The following is a 22,083-nucleotide window of genomic DNA, read 5'->3' on the forward strand; positions in this document are numbered from 1 at the left end:
TTATGGCATTCGTTATTTAGAGCCGTATGGGCTAGCTATGTGTATCAAACAATATCTGTCAATCTAAAGCTAAAACTTCCTCATTTCGTCTCGCCCGCGAGTGTGACATTGCCCCCCAAACGCTTAAAAACATTCACACCATATACGCTGTATTCGGAGTGAGACAAGCTACGATAAATCCATCTACATACATGGACAGCGGGGCAAATTGTAGATGATATGCACTTTTGCACACACAGCACAAACCACGCGATGTCCACACACTGCGCGCAAACAACATATATTGTGCCACATATTTACACATAATGTGTTCAGCAGAGCAGCGCCGGGCAGCAGCCCGTACCCTGGGATGTTTGGAACGTAGGATATTGTCCTCATGAAGTTGTGGAGGAGCTATGTTTTCAAAGCTGTGCAATTAAAAAGATATGCCGCTGATCTCGTCAGAGGCATGTTGCTTCTAAAGTAGCCCGGAAATCAACGCTGGAAGGGAACTGCAGCTGACTGGAATGACATTCGGTCCCCAATGACTCCGGCTGACGGGGCTGAGTCAGGCGGGGAGGGGGGGGGGGGCGGAAGTTTTCCGACGCGTCGCCATCCGTTCCCTGACGCGGGCCACCTGGCGCGATCCCACACCCCATTGCTCTAACGTCTGAACGACGGCAGGCGCTGAAATCGCCCTCGACTCCGCCACGCCCTCAAGGGCGCTCCGGCGCGGGTCTCAAGGAAAACAAGCACTCAAAACACGGGGTGTCCCTGCACACCCGGCGGCTGGCGGAAGTGGTCGGCGCGACCGCCGGCTGAGTCCACACCGCCGCTCAGCCTCGGTCCATAACGCGTGCCGCGTCGCGTCATTTTCGCGCCGGCGTCGAGAGTGGCGCGGCGGCGGCGCGGCGCAGCTGCCGCCGGGTCCGCCGGCGATGGCTCCATTAGGTGGCCCTGCGCTGCCCACGCGCCCTGTTGGCGATCGGGTGAGGAATGCACCGCGGCTGGGCCGGACGTCTCCGCTTCCGGGGGGGGGGGGGGGGGGGGGGGCGTCGGCGTGGCGTCAATCGGTGACGCTGGCATCCAGCGGCCCGCGTCGGCACCTCCTCGTCGATGACGTCCATGTGGTCGGTGCACTTGCTGTTTGCGTGTTGCGGTAGCGTTAGTGGCGGCAGGATTGGTGGTAACGACCATTAACTTTGGGAATGTCGAGCTCTGGTCCGAGCTGCGACGCGGGTAAATGGGTTAACCTTTCATGTGCCGCTCACAAAGCTTTGTAGCGCCCTGCACCTTGTTGGAGAGTTCAGCGGGCCTCTCGTGACGAGACAGATACGAGACGCTACGTCACCGTACAACGCTCACATGCTCACGCTCATAACATCCGAATAGGTATGTGTGCGATTAGCTTCATCATTGCCCTCATTGAACCATACATCTCTAACATATGATATATTTTTTCTTTCACAAAATGAAAAAGAATGAGCGCAGGCAAAGGGAGCCACTTCTCGTCGACAGCCGTTTGGGCCTGGCGCTGACGAACTTCTCAAAAGCAGAAGGACACCTATGACTTTGAGCCCGGGGGGATCTGCATTTCAAAAACTGACAATGGCTAGTTTGTGCGCATTTCGAAATTAAAGATTAGAATTTGCTAAATGAAATTGCTTAGAACATTTCGAGAAGCGGCTCTTATCATTTGGCGATGGCAGGACACTTCCCTGACACACTAATCTGCACATCGTATCAGCCAGCTGTCACTTTATTCGGACGTACCCATTTACATCGATCGAGGCATAACACTTCGATACAAAGTGTTATGGACCAATCAAAAGCTGAAACCTATTGCGCTCTTGTCACCAACCAAGGCGGCAAGTTAAGGTCAGCACATCATAACATCACTAGAGATAGCTGGGTGTAGAGAAGCAGCAGATTCCAACCAAGTTCAAACTGGGGTTAACGCCATTTCGAGAGCCTTTTCTCTCTCTGAGCGTCTTAAACAGACATGTCACATCAATTATGATATGTTTTCTTCGAATCTCTATTTTCACAGCAAACTCTTTACGTTGTTCCGAAGTGCGTGTCCATTTGCCGGAACTGATGTGCTCCACTTAACGTTACAGAAATTGTGTTTATTTTTTCCTAAAACTGTGTTATTTCAGAAACAGGTAGACCTGGGCGATATATGTGCAATAGTTGACACATTTATTTGTGTCTAAAAGTAGCCAACCACGCGAAATGACCTTCCAAAATGCGTGTTGATGGCCGACTGCCTACTTTGTGTAAAATCAGCTGCTCCATGGCGTATTTCTTGCTTTTGTCGTTGCGTTATCTATATATGCTTCTAATTATAAGTTAATGCCGCTTGATGCGTATAACATGATTTGCTCTTAAATCGACGATGCAGTGAAGTGGTTCGCATTATGACATTTAATAGCTTTCATGAAGTACTCATTTTCTGTGACAGACATTGGAAGCCTTTCGTATTCATAAGTTAATCATTACCAAAATAACAATATTTGAGTCAAACACAAGTCTAGTGATACACGTGATGGTCACTGACGGAAGACAGATTGCCATTGACATTGCTCTAGAGTTGGGTGCTGCCAGTCCTTGTTAGCCACATCCGAAATACTCGCTGAATGCCATTCCGCCGCAGGTTTATTGTATTCGCCAAATGTGATTATTACTAAGCGTCTCCATGCCTTAACGAGTTATAAGGGTTCTCATTTTTGGACTTGGACCTTCGTCTAGCCTCGGTCTGCTTGGTGACCTGCTTAGAACTTCAAAATTATCACCCGGATACAAAACAGATGGCACTAAAATTGCATCACTAAAAACAATGATAATAAAAGGCACTACAATTCGTGTCGCTGCATTGACCTTTTGTACTAAGCCTCCGAAACAGTAAAAGGGATGAGCTTCTGTAAGCCTTGCCGAGCCCGGCTCAGATCCTGTCTTCATTTAGCATAACAGCGTAGTTTTAACAGAAATTTCACCAAAGTTGTCCTTCGAATTGTCACTCCAGTACCGAAATGGGTAGGCAAGATATAATGTAATGACGCTTCCATGCGGGGCACCTGCGTACAAGATGTTTAAAGGTTCGCCATGCACAGACAAAATAAGAAAAAATTGTAGGGTCGAATCTATTTACGTTTTAAAGCCATTGCAACAACATGACGGTGGAAGGGGTAATGATACGTGATAGGCAATGATGACAGCTTACGAAAATAGCAGCGGTACCTAGAGAATGACGGATTTTGCCTTGTAGTAAGTATATTCTAATCTCACATCATCTCCTAGCCCGTCTTGAGGCCATAGGCACAGCAAATAAAGCTATCGAATGTGGTCGGCTGATATTGGGGAAAATCCCCAGGCGGTTGTTTGAAACCTTATAGTATGAACTGGTATTTTACCAGTTTACCGGTTCTGGTATTAGCAATGCAATCCGACTGATGCGAAGGAACTTCATTATGGTAACGTATTTAATGAACAAACAATATGTGCGAAGAATATATTTTCCCTCCAAGAAAATTATCGGGATGGGGGAGACTGTCCCTTCTTATCCGACGATAGCGGTGGACGTGTCCCCCGAACCTCCCCCCCCCCCCGGATGGCGCCGCCCCTGGTCACTGGTGACCGATGGTGAGCCTAAATTAGACCGTCCTAGTCTAAATCAGGGCCTAAAACAGACTGCCCGTACTAGGCGTCTGTCGCAGCTATAATCGAGCAAGTATCTGCCATGCCTAACAAGGACTGCCGAGTGACACTGAATGACACCAGTGTTTAACTGAATACCCCACACAAAGGCTATTGACACCGCCTCACAACAGGGGAAGATCGCAGAACGCAACGTGGTGGATGTTACCTAGGCGGCAATTTTCTGAATAGCATGCTGGCTTGCGATGAAATCTAGACTCGCTCGTGGAAGCTAGAAAACGCCAGAGCAGGGCGTGTAAGGAGACCGATTAACGCCGATACAGGCTAGAAAAGTAAATAGGATCCAAGTGAACAGGCTAGAGAAGCAAATGGGACCTAAGTAAACAGGCTAGAGAAGCAAATGGGACCTTTCCGTTTTTTACTGCAGCGCATGTTGCGACGTGCCAGCTGCGGCGAAGACTGTGATCTCGGAAACGACACACACTCGCAAGGCTTTTGTGAATGGAAAGGGACGATCGCAAAATATAGGAATGATAATGTGAAACTGAAGTGAATCCAATGAAGGGTCACGCGATAATCGTCGCCAGGTTGCCGCAAATGTCTGTCTTGCAACGTTCGTCCGGCTCGCGACGGTGGTGCGTTTGGGCACTAAGTCATCATAGCACATGTTTGTCACTCAGTTCTCCGCGTGCTTCATTTTCTATGGTATTTTACTGAAACGCATACATAAACAACAACCTAATCATCCTAGTGCTGCACCAGCCTAAGCTTCCTAAAAGGTTTCAGTCTACTCCACTAAGCGGTGACCTATAAAATGTGCCACATCGTCATGGGACCCATGCGTGGATTTATCACAAACTCGATGCTCTCCATCAGTCATCAATTCTTTCAACAACATAACTTGTGAAACGTCACCGATGCAAAAATTCAAGTAAGGGAGCCGAACACCGCAGAAGGTTACATTCAGAGCCTCCAGATACAAAGCAGCAAGTAACCCGATGAGAGCCTTCCACGACCATCGTGAAGCTATTGCCGAGCGAGCCGAGAACTTTGAGGCCGCGGCCAGAGATCAATGGCCTGAATTATTTAATACGCTCGCTTCCAAAGGCGTGCTGACATGGCGAAGTTTGCGGGCGTATATAAAACGTTGACCATGTCCATGCATAGTGGATTTGTTGAGCAGCACTGTACACCATGACGCCACTCGTTGGCAAAGAAGACCAAATGCGGGTACGAGATCATTCCATCGGGTAATATCCAGACCAATAAGCTAAGATTTACCAGGAGCTGGCACAGCTCCCAGAATTTTGGGTGTCACGAACGCTGCATGCTTGAACGATGGATATTATGAACTTCGAATATTGCGATTTTGGATGGTGCTAGTTTGAATGTTGCAATTGTCCTCGGTCCGAGGATATTGGACGATTTTTGGATGCTGGGGGCATTGGATATTCCGATTTTGTCCTTTTGACAATTGGACGTTATGAGCTCTGATAATTTGACGCAGTTTGCAAACACGCCTTTTTGCGGACATGCCAATATGTTGCCGAATGTTGACTGCTAATTAGCTTAAGTGTTCTTCAGAAGAATATGTATTAGCCTAAACATTTTTAAGTAGAATGCAAGCCACCGAATATGTTTTGGTCGCTTGCTTACTCGCCGAAACGCCCTTCCAACTTGATTCTTTAGTCGAATGTTATCAATTGAATGCTCTTTGGTTGACTGCTAATCACCTGGATATTCCATAGTCCAATATCTATGCGTCGGAATGTGGCCAGTGGGTTGCAGGCATATATTCATTAATCCTCGCTCTGCGCGTGTTATTTCACAATCACCCTACCAGGGAAAGTGTCAGCAGCTACCTCAAGATCTCGAAAAAGAGCACGCTAGACCTACGGGAAAGACGGTATTAGCAGCTCTTGCCATACGGTGTTATATAGATGCAGTCGAACGATGGCAAAAGCTACTTTTGACAGGTCAAATCAGGTTCATCCCACTATTATATACCCAAAAGACTCGAACAAAAATTTCGGCTAATCAACCACTGGGTGATTTTCCTTTCCTGGAATTGCTGTTTGCCAAATTAAACTTACGACAAAAGACACTTAGTGACTTAATCATTCCGGTATATTCTATTCGCATAAGTACTTTTTGCCTAAATGCAACTCGGCTTATGAACGCTTCGTCCGACAATCAGCATTTTGACTAGTCTGCATTTAGACATCTTGCACGTCATCAAATAAGACACGTCAATGTGCGTTCCGTCTTTCAGCCGTTCGCTCCTTTATTATGCGGTAAAAAGACATGACGGCAAAATCATTCGAGTTTTTCACATCTGGTGGAATAACGTTCAGTTAACACGCGCTCGGATAAGGGTCAAATTTCCCCCCCCCCCCTAAGGTTTTTCCAGAATGATTTTCGAACAGCGCGGCGTAGCCGCGCCAAGTTTTGCATACTGAAGGCAATTTTGCATGCTGAATAGTTTGTTTTGTTTGTTTGTTAGTTAGTTATGTTCTGTTTGCTAGCTAGTTATGTTAGTTAGTTATGTCATGTAAATAGTTTGTTTTCAAGTTTTGCATACTGAATAGCCATTCGTTTGTCATCAAAAATTTAGATGTTGCTTATAAGGTCGTTGATCTATGGCAGGTCAAAGTCAGGCCATGGTTTCAGAGAAATCAGTTTCTAGGGAATCGTTTAATCTGATGCAACAACGGAGTGTTTGACGAAGCCATACCTCTCTGAGATGCTTTCTTAGTCAACGTAAATATTGAATGTGCAAATTACGTTAACCTAAGATCAGGTCTAACGGCCAGACGAAGGTCAAAACCAACCTGCTTTATTGCTCTATAGTTTGCTGTATAGGATAGTTTCTGGTGCTAATTTCAAATTTGTTGATAGCAGGAACCGCATTATACATCTTTCATGGATTTCTTAGAGGTCGGAATAGGTCATTGACCTGAAATTACCGAGGTAGGCATTTTTTGAGGAACACACTGTCTGGCGTAATATTTGTCGCCTTTTCAAATGCAAAACCCAGAGCAGTCCTGTATGATTTTGGTCATCATGACCTTCAAAAGGTTAAACAAGGTTACTGACCCTAACTGAGCATGTGAACTTTTGCTTAGAAACAGTTATCTAGGTTATGGGGGCACTTAAGAGACCAACCTGGGATTTTACCTTGCTTGACCTCACTTAATCCTAAGCTTATAACCTAGAAACCTAAAACATTTACCTAAGTAAGTTCACGTACGGGTCAGCACACCCTGCAGATTTGGTGTCTCTAACTTTTTTAGTTTCCGAGATTTCAGGCGGGTCAGATTAACCCCTACCCGAGCGAAGAGTATCTAGCCGGTCACCCGGGCGCATGTTAAAAAACATTCGGTAATTTGTTATGGAACCCTTCCGCTGCGCGTGTGAATTATGTCTCACCAGATAAGAGGAAAGCTGTCTCCATGATATGTTTCTGCCGGTTCCAATGCACCTCACATACGCGCTTAAAAGGAGTGTTCCATATTCGCATGGGGTTTTGAGCTGAAATAACCATCTTGAAGATCATTCGGTTCGTTCACGGTCCTGTCCTTCTTGAGACCTAAAACCAGGGGTGAAAAATGCCTTTTTCTGTTACCGACGGAATATGAAACCGTGTTAACTGTCACCTACAGCCAAATCTATCAGAAAACCATTGCAATAAATAATAAATGTGATAAATCACAAAAACAAAGACAAATAGAATGCAACGCGGCATAACTATCAAACATATTTGCTTCGGGAGTTCATTTACACTTATGTATCATTTGTTTGCCATGAAACACTGAATGGTGGCCGAGACTCAGCTAATAAGATTATTAGATATATGCATACTTAACACATGCAGCCTAGGGGCAAGTCGTTTGTTGTTTCGATGAATATAACAACCTATTAAAGCTTGTCACACAAAGAGCTTTCATTTAATCACGGAATGGCACATCTGGCTGGAATGGTAGGAAATCTCGAGATGGGCGGAATCACCCGCCCTCATCTTCACACCCCGCACGCCGGAAGGCTGCTGAAAACCCTTCGCCATGGGAAACGTGTCTCAATTCTCTGCATTCCATCGCAGGGAGCATAGAAATTAGGGGTCCCACATTTGCAGAGTTGGTTCAGGATAGACGAAACTTTCTGGCGTGAAAATGTGTTGAACCTAGGTCAACGTAGCATGGGTTAAGTAAGGCTAGACATGTTTGAAACGAATGTTCCCATGTTTTTGTGTCACTGCCTTAAATAAGGTCACTGCCTAATGGAAAGTATGATAATATCAGACCTGGCCAACATGTTTGATAATCTTTACAATGAAAGAAACCAGAAGAGAGTCTTAAATCCCAGGTCACGATGCACATCGGTTTCACATGAGGCTCCTCCGATTTCCGCACATCCTTCTCTTTCGCACTTTTAACTTTATAGGGCGATGGTAGATCCAGTAACCGTGGGGCGATGTATTTGTGTATTTCCTAACTTTAATCAATTCCGCATTTGCTTATTTGTGCAAGGTGTTAGGCACTCCTACGAAAATTGACAACTAAATTATGCACATCGTTTCATTGCTCTGAAGATATTTACACAAAAACTAATGGATGAATGAATTTCATCCTCCCCTCTTCCATAGTGCATTCCAAAAGCAGTTCATCGCACCGTTCAAAGCAGTGTTAGTATCATTTCTGGGCAAAAGTCAAAGAACAGCCTGGCGTTCAATTTAGCTGCGATCATTTAGTCGGGCCTTGCTGCCTGGGCCGTAGCAAGGTCTAAAATTTCCACATGCGCCATGGAGCGTCCGTCCTCCACGTTCCCTCTGCTGAGCGGCGTGGCCGGGCGCCGGTTCACACGGGCGCCGCAGCCTGGGTCAGTCCGGCGGCGCCGCGCTGACAGCGGCTGGCATTCCGCGGGCAGCGGTACGCGGACCCGGCGGGACCGGCGCTCCAGTCCGCCCGCAGTCCCGTCAGGTCCGGGGCAGGCGGCCGCCGGCCGGTCTGTGCCCCGTCGGCCCGAGAGACAGACATTTTCATCGTTCGCACTACCCGGATAAGTCCACCAAAATTTCTATTTATGGCCGGGCATACCATGAACTGCTTTCCCCCGTACCTGCTCAAGAAAACATCCTGAAGCAGCCAGAGTACGGGGAAAATAGCACGTGATATTCCAAATGCTCACCTATGAATTCAGAGTTCCATTAATGACATTGCTTCTCCAATAAGCACTATCTATGCCCGCAGTAACACACTGTAATATTGAGCTTGCCTGAGCAATGGGGATAAGTCTGCCGTCAAAGCCATGTGAAATATAGAAAACAAACGTGAAGCGTGCTTTGTTTCATGCTCTTGTCCAGTGTATACAATGCGCACACATACTCTCCCTCTCCGTATCTCTCTCTCTCTCCCTCTCTCTCTCTCTCTCTCTCTCTCTTTCTCTCTCTCTCTCTCTCTCTCTCTCTCTCTCTCTCTCTCTCTCTCTCTCTCTCTCTCTCTCTCTCTCTCTCTCTCTCTCTCTCTCTCTCTCTCTCTCCATCATTTACTCATGGTTATAATAAAACCTGGGAATTTTTTGGTACCTAATTTGCTTGAGAGGTGGATAGCAAGCAAGACAAGCAGCAAAAGCAAATACAAATCCCTGGCTGCAATCAGGGCGGCAACGCAGTGAGGCGGAGGAGGAGCTTCTCCGTGCTCAACTGGCCTCACAGCCTTTGTCCGTGGCTAGCGTGCTGTTCACAACACTACGCTAGTGCATGTTACAAACACGCCGAGTTCATCACAGAGTGTTTTGGGCTACGCACCACGAGCATGCAGCACTAACATTGGACAGTTTTTGCGGCTGTTATGGTCTTTTGCTCTACCAGTGGTCTCCCTCCAGATCCACTGGTATTCAGTTTAGTTTGGGCCATAAAAGAAGCATGACATAATAGAGATGATTATCACTATTTGCGCTTCCTTTGGAAAGTGGAGACTCGACAAGATCTATGGCGATGGAAACCAGTCTTGAAAGCGAATGAGCCTGGCGTTTTCTAAAGAAATATGCCAAAAGCAGAATGACACTGGAGTTTTCAGGCTATTCAACGCTGTTTCAGAACCGTAAATAAGAAGTGTTTGAGACCCTCCTTATGAGAGACTAAAATCAGCATCACTATCTCAAACATCACGGCTATAAGGTTCTTTAAGTAACACCTCCAATCGTTAAAACGATGCCCAAGAGCAAGCATCGACGGACCCACAAGCTCACATGCACAAGAAAAGAAAACATTCCACCTCGGACACGTTTTCCATGATTACTCCGAAGACACTATCAGCAAACGGAGTCCAGCCATTCCGTTCACAAACGTGGTCAGTTGAGCTGGCGACGTTTGTGAACGGCGCCGTGCCGTGATGGGCCGATGTTATCCTCCGTGGCATCCGGAGGCAGCCAGGGGAGCACTCCCACGCCCAGGTCGGACGCCAACGCTGCATGCGGAGCATTGCAGGCATACGTCCCTGCAGGCGCGGTTGCAATAGTCCGCATAGGGGAGATGCCAGTGCATCGGCTGGATCTAGGGCACATATATCGACCGCAACGCTGCAAGCACCAATCACCGCTGTCGAGAAAGACCGCGCTTAGCCGAGCGTGTGAAGAAAAAGCAAGGCGCGAGGTGCAGGAAAGGCCAACACCACCATTTGGTTGGATTTCCATTCAGCTTTGAGTGAATAGGCATGCACTCACGGGAAATACCGGCACGTTGACAGCGCGGTGAGCGGCTATCAGCGCGTCGGAGTTCCGGGGTCGACTCCCGATGACCACAGCCATTTTGACAGGGATTGTCTCAGCCAATGCTAGAAGCCGGGCCGGAGATGTCACTGCGCCTTGAAAGCAGCTGCCCTATACGCCGAAAAATGACGATCTTGCAGGTGTATACTTCGAATCATCTCGTAGATCTACAAGGATCGCACCACTGCTGATTTGCACGGACAAAAGAGAGCTGGAGGAATTCGAGTGCGCGGAATTCGGGCAGTGCGTGGCCCTGAACCTAAGTTCTGCGGCGCTCCCAGGCTTGCGACAGATAAACTTAAGTCGTGCCACACATTACATGCATTTCTTTCAATTCAATTTCATCAATTTATTACATTTCACCCGGGCGGGACACGGCCAATTCTCTACGAATCTTACGGGCCACGTGATTTACACTCGCATGGAGATTTCCGGCCCTACGTCAAGCAAAAAACTTGTGGATCATGATTTTGCGGTTGGAAGATGCGCGCAGCTACAAGCACGTCACACGATTTACTGACCTCTGCGGAGTTCCTGGGTTTTTGAGAGGCAAATGTACGTCGTGCCGCCCGTTACATGCATCTCTCCCAATTCGCGGGGCCCATGCAACTTTTTGTGAAGGTTACAAACCATCTGACCAACTTTCGCTTTAGACCGCCGACACCACGTTACGCAAAATAACACTTCTGGATCACGGTCCTGTGGTCCGCAGATGCGCACAACTACAAGCACGGCACGCACGTTGACGAATCCCTCAACTAGCTACCGCGTGTTTTAAGATATAAAGAAAGTTAATATCTAACTCAGCAACATTTCTAGGAGCCTTGAAGCTTGTTTTAAAAAGTACGTCGGTGTCATGCCACATTTATGATGTGTTCCACCATTACAAAGAAATGGCAAAATGAATTATTGCTAAGCCCGTCAGCGTGCCTGGCGGGTGCACATTCGAACAGAGAACAGTATGACGTCATTACCCCCCCCCCCCCAGCACTGCTTTCTGACATGCGTTGGCTTTCTAACAAACACATCACGGAAATGAATGTGAGTTGAAATGCTGTGCCGCGAATGCGAAGATTACAACACACATTAAAGTGACCTCTCCGTCGTATTATTTTAGCTACACTACTGTGCTCTGACTGTGGCGATCCAGGCTCTTTGCAACATTGTTCCTGTGGTCTCATGTTGCGCTGAAACCTCCCACACCGTCGCGTGTCAATGCCGTGAACGGCTTACCCCGACACGAGCAATGACGTTTGTTGATTGAGTTCACTAGCTCACGCACCTGTCATGGCAAATCCCAGATGCAGACCACGGGGTCCATCCCAACTTCAGATGCACTGGGAGTATCACTGGGATCCATCAGTGGTACAGAAACGCCGGATCCCTCGGAGCATAGCTTAGAATGGTATGCCTCCATGCTGGCTTAGAATATGTGATTTGTTGGATCTGTCGCGAAAATGCGACTTGCGGGGCACAGGTTCTACCGGAACCTCAGCCCGGCTTCAAAACTACCGTTCGCAGACTCACCGTGCAGTGTGCCCACCGTCGCAGTAACAGTGAGCGGGCTGGGTGACTGCACCGGAAGCCCGTGCCCGCTTCGACCGAACTCTTGTTGAGTCGCGACCTTTGGAGCCTTCGCCGGAAGAACGCCCCAAAGACGCGATCTGCAATGCAGCGAAGCAAATATCGCGAGGGCTTTGCCCACGAAATACCTTATCCACGTTAGCGGTACCCATTCCAACAGCTGCCCCATCTCTGTCACGTAATTAAGCTGTCGTCCGTTACTGGGCGCATCCAGAGGAGCCGCCGCTGGCGCTGCTCGCGCTCCCACCGGAAACAATGCCGACGATAGCGCCGACTACAATCCTCGCGGCCGGCAGCTCATCTCCCCAGTGCCGGAGTGAATGCCGCCACGGATCGGCCGCCTCTATCTCTGATCGGAGGCGGCTCGGGTGGCGCTCGAGCTGTGCGGAGCGGAGCGGAGGCGGCCGTCTGCGCAGCGGCGAGCCCGCCCGCGCCGGCCCCGCGCCGGTTCCCAGCGCGACCCCCGACCTCCGGCGCCGCCAGTCCGTCGCGGCGGCGCCACCTGGCGGCAGGCAGAGGGCGCGCGCGCCGGCTGCCGCGGTCGCTGCAGGAGTGCGGCCCCTGACCCGGGGGTCAGGTCAGTGCGGCGGCGCTGCGGAGCTCCATCAACGGGTTGGCAGTCGAGCCCAGGAGCCGTGCAGCGTCGCGCCGACAGCGCGGAGGCCGGGCGGCCGCCGGAAGCGGGGAGCTGTCGGAGCTGAGCGAGCTGACGGAGCTGACGGAGCTGTCGGAGCTGAGGGAGCTGTCGGGGCTGACGAAGCCTTCGGAGCTGACAAGAGCTGTCGAAGCTGTCGGAGCTGTCGGAGCTATTGGAACTGTCGGAACTGATAAGAGTAATCGAAGCTGTCGTAGCTGTCGGGGCTGAGGAAGCTGTTGGAGCTGACGAAACCTTCGGAGCTGACAAGAGCTGTCGAAGCTGTCGTAGAATACGATCGCTTGCAGTCTTCGGATCGGTGAGGGCTGACGAAGCTGTCGGTGCCGATGGGTCAACGACGATGGGCCGACCTCCTGTCGCCGTGCTCTGGACCCTGGCCGTGCTGCTGAGCTCGGTGACGGCCGGCGCCAGCAGTGGCATCGGGTGAGTACGTGCACTGCGCTGCATACACCGGGCAACTGGCGGCTCGCAGTCATAATTGAAGTGTCTTGAATTTCGATCTGCTTTTTGTGTCGCCTTCAGCCCAGCCAAGTAGGCTCCTATGCCTTAGGGAGTCATTCCAATGCCCGCATTATTGGATTAGAACGGACGCCGACGTGGTGCAGCATGGAGATGTACGCCGAGAGGTGCGACTTTCCGTCATCCTCGGCGTCCCGCGATGGCTTTAGTCATGCAGACAGGCACGTGCGAACGATGCTTGCTCGACCCTGTGTCGGTGCTTCTGTGAAAATGTACCGATTTTGACCCTTTGATTCTACCGCCATACATGACCATCATGCATTACACGTTTCGCGAGCTATTTTTCAAGTGGGATATCACAAGGCTAAAACCCTTAATATCAGCGTATTCTTTGCTATCAAGGCCTTGATTCATCGCCGATGCAATGCTCTACAAAACACGTTCAAGTGTTCATTAAGCCGCGCATTTGGGTGATGATAAGCGTGTTGAGCCATCTGAAAAGGACAACGCACGGCCGTTCAAATGTTCACAAGAGAACATTTGCATCCGAATATCTAGAGACTACCTCAGCTGCTCAGATTGATGGCTCCGTTTCCAGCAGTTACTTTGTTGTATATCGTTGTCTCTTATAGTTGTATATTTCTTATTGTTTTATCGTGCCGAAACATGCAACGTGCATGTACATTATACACACCCACGCACATGTATATATGTACGTATATACATATATACATACACACACACACATATATATATATATATATATATATATATATATATATATGTGTGTGTGTGTGTGTGTGTGTGTGTGTGTGTGTGCGCGTGCATTGCCACCATATACTTTGCTCATTGTAAAATCTAGGAAAAGCAGGGTGGCTTTTATGCATTGATTTAACTAACACTACCAATAGGAACAATATAATATATGAGCTCAGGTGGTCATTGTTCTCGCTACGGAAACACCGAATAAATTGAACTTTATCTATAAAATACGGTATGTAGCTACATTCTTTAAGAGAGCGTTCTCACATTCGACAAGTGAAGCCAGGACAAAATGCCCTTTTTTGTGCAATTGCGACATATTCTAACCCATCCTGTTGCACAACGCGTCCATCGCTGATGGAATGCTTCTGCACCCGGCCTTTGCCGAAAGAGCAGGGTTATCATGCTCACTTTGGCTAAATGTTTGTCTGTTTCGTCATGGCTTCGAGCCGGTGGTTTCCGCATTGCGTACGTAATTATTGGCTAGGCCAAGACATACTCACCACTGTGAAATGCTAACTTGAAGGTGACTGAGCATGTAAACGTGCGCACCCTAACGTGTCGGATGGTCTGCTAAACCGTGCTCAGCCTTGCCGAAAATCCATGCCGCCACTGTTCAGCAGATTACACCCACGCCGGCCGCAAATGATGGGTTTTCAAGCCAAAGCACTGCAATGCCGATAGCGTAACTAGACGTTAAGTGGGGGGTGCGGTTAAGTCAGGGGTGTGGTGTTCGTACGTGCGTAAATGTCTGACTCGTCGAACATGTACAAATATGATGACGTGTCCAAAATAGCGCCATACCCAGCACGCCTCGGTGACTAAAACAGCTGATTCAGAACGTTCCGGATCTACTGGTGGTAATCCAACGGACCATGCCAACGCGATGAGTTTACACAATTGAGTGGAGGTGATGCTCTTTCTCATGCAAGGATTAGGATTCCGCATGCAGCACACAACCTAAGGCTTATTCGCCAATGCCACTTTTCTATTTAAGCCGAAAACCTTCGTGCAAACCAAAGGAAATAAGTGTGCGATTTTTTCGCAGGGCTGTTGCAATTTCACTTCAGGTTGCGATACTTAAGACTGCATATTGTGGGATTGTCACCTCTTAGGGTGAAATTGTTTGTTGAATTAGAACAATTTTTGTGGGTTATTTCCACAAAAAAACTGGACATCAAAGCCTGTACGCTTGGTCTTGGCTACGTCCGCCTGGTGTGACTGGCATTATAGTCGGTTTGCTTACGTGCCTGAGTAACACCGCCACCTCACGAGTCCCAACTGGTTAGAGGCGGGCAAATCGGCCGGAGAACGTTATCATGACAGGCTCATTGTATTTTTTGGCGAGAAGATCGGTCACCAGTCTCGCTTTGGAACGCGGCAAGGATATTAGGCAAAGCAGCCGTCGCCATTTTGCCTACAAATCCCTTTTCACCCGCGGCGCATTGACACAGATGTGACAGGATTATGAGCGCGGCTGGCAAACTCACGTTATGGAGGTGTGGCAGGTTGTCATATTCGTTGCAAGGAAGGGCGTTGCAAAAAATTGCCTGCATCCAGGACGCTCCCATGTCCTTGAAATCACCACGCTATGGTCAACTGCTTGAAGGTATGTCTCTCCAGCGTTACGTGAAGCGAAATAGACATCACTGTAGAGGGATTACTATATGTGCAGCTGTTACAGATATAGGACTGGATGAGCTAGACAAGAGCTTGACCGCCATTTAAATAGCACAGTGTTGAGTGGCATAGATTCGTATGCTGCTGACACACACACCCGCTGGTAGTGCGTTGATCTGATCATGTGTTGGGCATTCAGATGTGCATAAGTTTGGATCTATGCCTGGATCAACCGCGCTTCATACAGTCAAAGTGAGATTCACTCTTGGGAAATCAGAAGGCTCGAATGATAAAAAGTTCAACGGAGTGGCTGAAATGGGTGGAATCAACCACATGCCAACTTAAGCAAGGCAACTGAATATCAACTTACAATCGATGTACTTACTCAGCCAATTTGTGAAAGCCAGCTAACTAGCACAGCAAATGTAATGTGTGACGGTTCACTATGACCTAGTCACTACGCATGCGCAGGCATATCATGTAGGTCTTAAGACAGCCCATCGACCACATTATTGCCCTCGCATTCTGAGCTATTGCCACTGGAATCGATTTTACCGACGTGAACTGTAGATTCAGATCCCGTCCCTTCGCGTCCGAAAAACTGCTGCAACTCGGAGCCGATTTAAAAGCAAGATCAGCACGCTGCGAGTTAAAGTCTCAAAATGTTTCGATAGGGTAGACTGAAGCAAACGCTTGTCTCCTACCCAATGACAAATTGGAACTCGCCTAAGTCTGTTCGTTTTCAGCACCGCATCTGTGTTGCAGGTTGAGTGCGGCGCGCCCGCTGGATCTGGACGACCCGGACAACATATTTTCCACCAAGAAACAGAAAAAAATGTGCGAGCGAATGGTAAGGATTACCCGAGTTTTGATAAGAATAACGCGGCCACCACGCCACTTCATTTCTTTGAAAAGGTAACCAACGGCACTCCTTGAGCGGCTTAAAGGCTACAAAACGGTTCCAAATTTAACGGAATCAACACTAGGATTACCAAGCTGGCAAATATGTTGTGCCCGACAGTGCTTCATCCATTGCACAACTTTAATGTGAGTAGTTAAAGGACTTTATTCTGAACGTAAAGCTGAATTATTGCCATTGTTATGATCAAATGGTATGGAATGTTTGAAAAATCAATGTCTATCGACAGTCAGGGTGCGAATCTCGTGAATTAGTGATGCGTGTTATATATATATATATATATATATATATATATATATATATATATATATATATATATATATATATATATATTGCACTGGTTCAGAAGCGGATATTTTGTCTTCAGGGGGAGGCTGCTCGCGACACCCGACCAAACAAAACGGTGATCGACACACAAATTTGAAAGTATTTGCGATGGAACAGTTGCGAAACAATTATGGTAAAATGATGACTTGCAATCCAATAATCTGTGGATTACATGACAAAATTCGGCACGTTATACAAAAATGAAAAGGCCTATCATGATATGGCGTTCGCACACTATAGCAGTTGATAGTATTGTCAGGCATCGACACAGAGCTCATCACTGACGAACTGTCTGGCACGTGGGTTGATAGTTTGAGACCATGAGCATCATGATTCATCCGTCACCATCATCTCACAACACGCCCGCACGCACAGCACGTCGAGACAGATTGCGGTAGAAAAGCTGTTAGAACATGCTCTTTCCAATTTAAAGTAATAAAATTACGCCCACTTGCTGCCCCGCGAAAGTGTGCACATAACCACACCTGCAGCCTTCCCGCCGCCGGCTACGCCCCGCTGCGGACCGCCCGCCACGTCAGCCCCCTCTGGCCGGCAGCCTGGCATGAAGCGGGTGCTGCTGGAGGCGGTGCGGCTGAGCGTTGCCTCGTGCGCGGAGCTGATGGCCGACCAGCGCTGGAACTGCTCACTCGGCCCCGGCCGGCTCCGCCTGCTGCGCAAAGGTGGGCCCGCCGACGACCGGCGGTCAGGGGCGCGCTGCTCTGGGGTAGATATCATGCATGTCTGGTCCATATTGTGGCAAAACATGACCAAGTATGGCTGAATACGTATGCAGCATTGATTTGGTCCTAGATCGCCTTCATGCTCATTTATCTTTTGTTCTGGGGGGGGGGGGGGGGGGGGACAGCAAAGGTGACGGAGAAGAGCAAACGCTCGAGTTGGGCGTCATTCGCATCGATAGTAAAGCTGCTGGTGTCAAGGTACGAAGCAAACTTGTATTGCCACTGTATGGCCTGCAGCTTTCCCCTCCTGCCTTGCCGACGGCAAAAAGGCCGGCTGCAAAAATCTTCGACCGGCCCGGACAGGCCCGACTTGAGGGGTGGATTCAGAACGCAAGCAACAGGCTCCGATCAGGTGCACTCTGAATCCGACGCAAATAATGCGCAAACCATTCGAAATAACCTTGTATAGAAAATATCCAAGCGTAGGTAAATCATGCACACTGTCAGTGGGGCATGCCTGTGTCTGCGGCTCAGGCGCAACCGGTCGCCCATGCGTGACCGATTATGCCATCGCTTTAATTTCTTCGTCAATGAAGCGGTTTATCCGGTACACATAGAGGCATCAAGCAGGGGATGCCATTTTCTACGAAAATGCTTGCTTTACAAGCACCGTGTCTTTACAAACCGCCGTTCTTCTATTGAAATAAAAACGGTAGCCGCGTCCTGCGCAAACCACGCGAAATCTCCATTTGAGTTCGCCTTCAGGGATCTTGTTGCAGCAGGTCCATCGAGGCGACATTTCACTAAACCTTTTCCATCATCTGCGCAGCCTTCAAAGAGACGGCGTTCCTATACGCCATCACATCAGCGGCAATCGCGCACACAACAGCGCGCGCATGCGCAGCCGGCCAGCTGACGGCCTGCACGTGCGACCTGGCGCCGCCCGCGGCGCACCAGCCGGCCGCCGAGAGATGGCGCTGGGGTGGTTGCGGCCACAACGTTCGCTTTGCCAGCCGGTTCTCCCGTCGTCTGCTGCGCCGACGGAGCTCGAAAGAGGAGGCTCGATCACGTCGGCTGGTGCACAGGCACAACTGGAAGGTCGGCATCAAGGTCAGTTAGCTCAGCTTCAAGGTTAGCGTGCCGCCTACGTTGTGGCTGGTTGCGGTCTGCAAAATGGTCCTCCAGGTCACGTATGCTCTTCACCCCTCCCAAGCTTCGTTCAGTGGCGTGCCCTCGGCGGTGCTGCAGTGCCAGGTCTCCAGCCGATCGGCTTCAGTGTGGTGGAGCGCCCTCTGAGCCCTGCCATGCCATGACGTCACCCGGCCAGCCATGTGGTGACGTCACACAGCCAGCCTCTGCCGCAGACGCTGATGAGCCGCATGACGACGCGCTGCAAGTGCCACGGCGTCTCGGGCTCGTGCCAGCTGCAGACCTGCTGGAAGCAGGTCGGCCCCTTCGCGCACACCGGCACCGCCATTAAGCGCAAATACGAGGCGGCGGTGCGCCGGGCGCCGGAAGGGCGGCCGGAAAGGCGGCTCGCCGGCGACGTCAACGTCCAAACCAACACCATTATCAGCCGGCGGCGGCGGCGAGGGCGCGGGCGGCGGCGCGGGCGGGGGCGGCAGCGGCCGGCCGCCGTCGGGCCACGCCGCCAGCTCGTGTTCAGTGACAGCTCACCCAGCTTCTGCGAGCGGGACGTGTACGGGCCGGGGACGGCGGGCCGCCAGTGTCAGCTGGGCAGTCACTGCGCCGTGCTCTGCTGCGGCCGGGGCTACAACACCCAGATGCGCTCGCTCGTCAGCTCGTGCAACTGCCACGTGCTCTGGCAGCAGCGCACCTTCAAGGTCGACTGCCAACAGTGCACCAACGTGACGGAGGTGTACACGTGTAAATAGCCGAGCTAGGCGGGCTGTGGCCGAGGTGGCAAACAGCGCTGGCTGGGCGGACGCGAGCAAGCCGTCGCTATCGCCGCCACCGCGTGCCAACCGAGAACGCCCACGGCCGCGCGCGCAGGCGTCGCGCACTTGCTTTGAGGTCTGGCTGGCGGACCGACAGCCCGCAGGCACATTGGTGCCGGCCGGGACGCGGCCGTGGGTGGGACCGGGTTTCAGAGAAGAGGCTGCCAAATTGCCGCTTTGGTCGTGTCGCACGGAAGGCTGTTGCTGAACTAGCCGTATGTCGTGATTTCCAAGTAGTGTGTGGATATATGAGTTCGTAGTGGCCGGGGCTCCAAAGAAGTCTTTGAACTTGGAAACGAGTCCACCTTTCATGATGGCTTTGATGGAGCATGATGCGCGGTATTTTCTGTAACAGCATTTGAGGCGGTCTCTCGGTCATGCCATATTGCATTTGTTAGATATGATTAAATTATCATGGTGCTCGTGTTTGCACAGCAAAAGACAAAAGGTTTGACCGCACCTTTGGTTGAATTTTGGAGACCAGCATGTGATTCTGTAATTTGGAATGGCTGCAGGCATGTAATATTCCTTTCATCGCGGGCCAAATTGCTGTATCTGCACTTGTTGTCAAAGTTATGTGATCTTTATCTGTGATGCTAATCTAAGCCTTTTACAGCGAATGTATGCTATGTCTGTATATGCAAATTTGTAATAAAGTACACATACCGTTTTCAAAACGCATTGCATTTGCTGTCTTATAAGCAGGTCTATCTGCGTTGTTAAATTAACCTGCTTCACCGTGACAAGCATCCCTGCAATAGAAGAGCTTTTCACCTTTGTGGATCATCAGCAAGGTACAAAATGTGGATGAATAAAGCCTTCTGAATACGGGCTCACTAAACATCCCGTGACACTGGCAACCGTCTTCTGATTTCATTCGTAAAATAGTGCCGGGCATGTAAGAGTTTTGGCAAAGTGAAGATTTGGCGGGATGTTGCAGATGAGATAACTCGTTACGACTTTACACGCTACCAACAGCGGGCATGCTGCTGTGTGTAAGCGAGGTTTTATTGTTCAGGAGACATGCTACGGTCGAGGGTTTATAAGTGTGTCTCAGCAGAAATACAGGCTAAAGTGGTCAACATATTTCGCAATTTGTGAGAGCCTTATAAAAGGCAACGCGTGACCATTTGAGATTTACGAACGTTGAATAAATATCAGAATGTCGGTGAAGATGCATTTAGAACCCAGGATGTCAGGCTAACACCGTAACGTAATTTGCTTACTCCAGTAAGCGTATGTGGATTTTGGAGAGCAACCACGGGCGCGTCTGTTCTTTTACTTCGTACGTTCATGTCAACAATCCCAAGCAAGAAATATGCATGCTTACATTGAAGAGAGATGCCCACTTTTGGAGGCTATCAAAGACACCTACCTTCTGAGATAATGCAGTAGCATTAACCTTACTCCTCGGAGAAAACCAAGAGAATGGAGATATGGTTGGGTTGATATTTCGCCAACATGCCTTTATCGAAGCAATATTACTTCTGCTATTGTTTCGATGGAGGCTTTTTGCAGAAATATCGACCCAACTATATCTCCATTCTCCTATTTTTCTCCGAGGAACAAGGCTAACGCCATTGTCTCATCTTTGTGAATAATGTTCCTCGCTAATGCACTGATCAACTTACACTTACCTTCTACAAAACTCCTCGTATGTGGGCTTGTTATCACTGTAGATGTGAATGGAAAACACTTTCGACAGGAGAGAAGACTTGCATTTAAGGCACTTGCCTTTTAAGGGACTTCTCCCGACCCAGTGCCCCAAACGCATGTCCCGTTTCATCCAGATTTGATAAAAATATCCACAAAATTGTCAAAAATAGATCAAAACTGCACGACTCGTTTGTTTCGGGAAGTGCGGGTTTTATGAGGCAGGGTATGGATGCATTTTGGCAGTGAAGAAAATGAGCCTTCGGTTGTCGCCTATGAAACTTGGAGCTGGGTTTTCACGTCCACAGGAAGCTTGTCGGCCGGGCATCTTATCTGGTCATGGGCTTCTTAGCGCCCTCCAAAATTCTTTTTGTCTGAAATTTAATGCCCAACATAATTTGGCACAAAGTTAAGGTGTGGACAGCATGTTTGTGAATCCTAAATCAGAATCTTATCAGGGAATTTCTGAACTTGTGATGTTTTAGTGGAAATAGGGCACGATGCAAAGATAACGTTGTAACACTTACGAGTAGACATTTGCAAAGTTGTATTTATCGACCGTGTGTGTATTAAGTAATTATCCAGTAATGAATTGCCAGAGCTCATTATAAGCATTAGTGGAATGGCAGTGTAGCCTACTATGGGATTACATTTTGCTTTATGCATTTGAGTTACGTCAGAATGAGAGCAATTAGCCCCATAAGTGTCCCATTCCTGTCCCATATCTTAATGGAAATCCAACAGATGTCCACAAGCCAGCACATGGCACCATGAACTCATGTGCAGCACTTAAAGAGCACGCACTGGGCACGACAGACTTTGTCAGGCAATACCGTGGCAGCTAAGAGCCATACGTCCATGCTTGTAAAATCGAGGCCGAGGGAATAATAATGTGGCTGAAGTGTCGGTAGCTCAACTGCAAGAACCACCCGGCGTCCATTCTCAGCCAGCTGGGATCGCCAGCCAGACAGAAGACCACCTGCATCACGAACGAGATGTTGAGTGTTGGCGAAGCCCAACCAGCTGGTTTTTTTTTAGGTCCCTACCTGAAATGACGGTACAGGT

The 22,083-nt window shown here is 49.2% G+C and overlaps 1 protein-coding gene across 1 annotated transcript; it reads left to right on the plus strand.

Annotated features, from left to right (window-relative positions):
* The first annotated feature begins 12,580 nt into the window (after window positions 1-12,580).
* Window positions 12,581-20,035, plus strand: LOC119105960 (protein Wnt-9a). The gene is made up of 5 exons (XM_037229544.1): window positions 12,581-13,063; window positions 16,247-16,331; window positions 17,284-17,407; window positions 18,237-18,517; window positions 18,772-20,035. Exons 1-5 carry the CDS (start codon window positions 12,981-12,983, stop codon window positions 19,300-19,302), a joined length of 1,104 nt encoding a protein of 367 aa, XP_037085439.1. The 5' UTR covers window positions 12,581-12,980; the 3' UTR covers window positions 19,303-20,035.
* The last annotated feature ends 2,048 nt before the right edge of the window (window positions 20,036-22,083 follow it).

This window comes from Pollicipes pollicipes, unplaced genomic scaffold, assembly GCF_011947565.3.
Source record: "Pollicipes pollicipes isolate AB1234 unplaced genomic scaffold, Ppol_2.1 Scaffold_6138;HRSCAF=7277_pilon_pilon_pilon, whole genome shotgun sequence".
Lineage (NCBI taxonomy): Eukaryota > Metazoa > Arthropoda > Thecostraca > Pollicipedomorpha > Pollicipedidae > Pollicipes > Pollicipes pollicipes.

Bases quoted from the DNA above. Each gene is read 5' to 3' on its own strand.
- LOC119105960 (XM_037229544.1), top strand. From the start codon at position 12,981: ATGGGCCGACCTCCTGTCGCCGTGCTCTGGACCCTGGCCGTGCTGCTG. The intron at 13,064-16,246 runs GTGAGTACGTGC...TCTGTGTTGCAG, and splicing joins GGCGCCAGCAGTGGCATCGG to GTTGAGTGCGGCGCGCCCGC. The intron at 18,518-18,771 runs GTCAGTTAGCTC...CCTCTGCCGCAG, and splicing joins ACTGGAAGGTCGGCATCAAG to ACGCTGATGAGCCGCATGAC.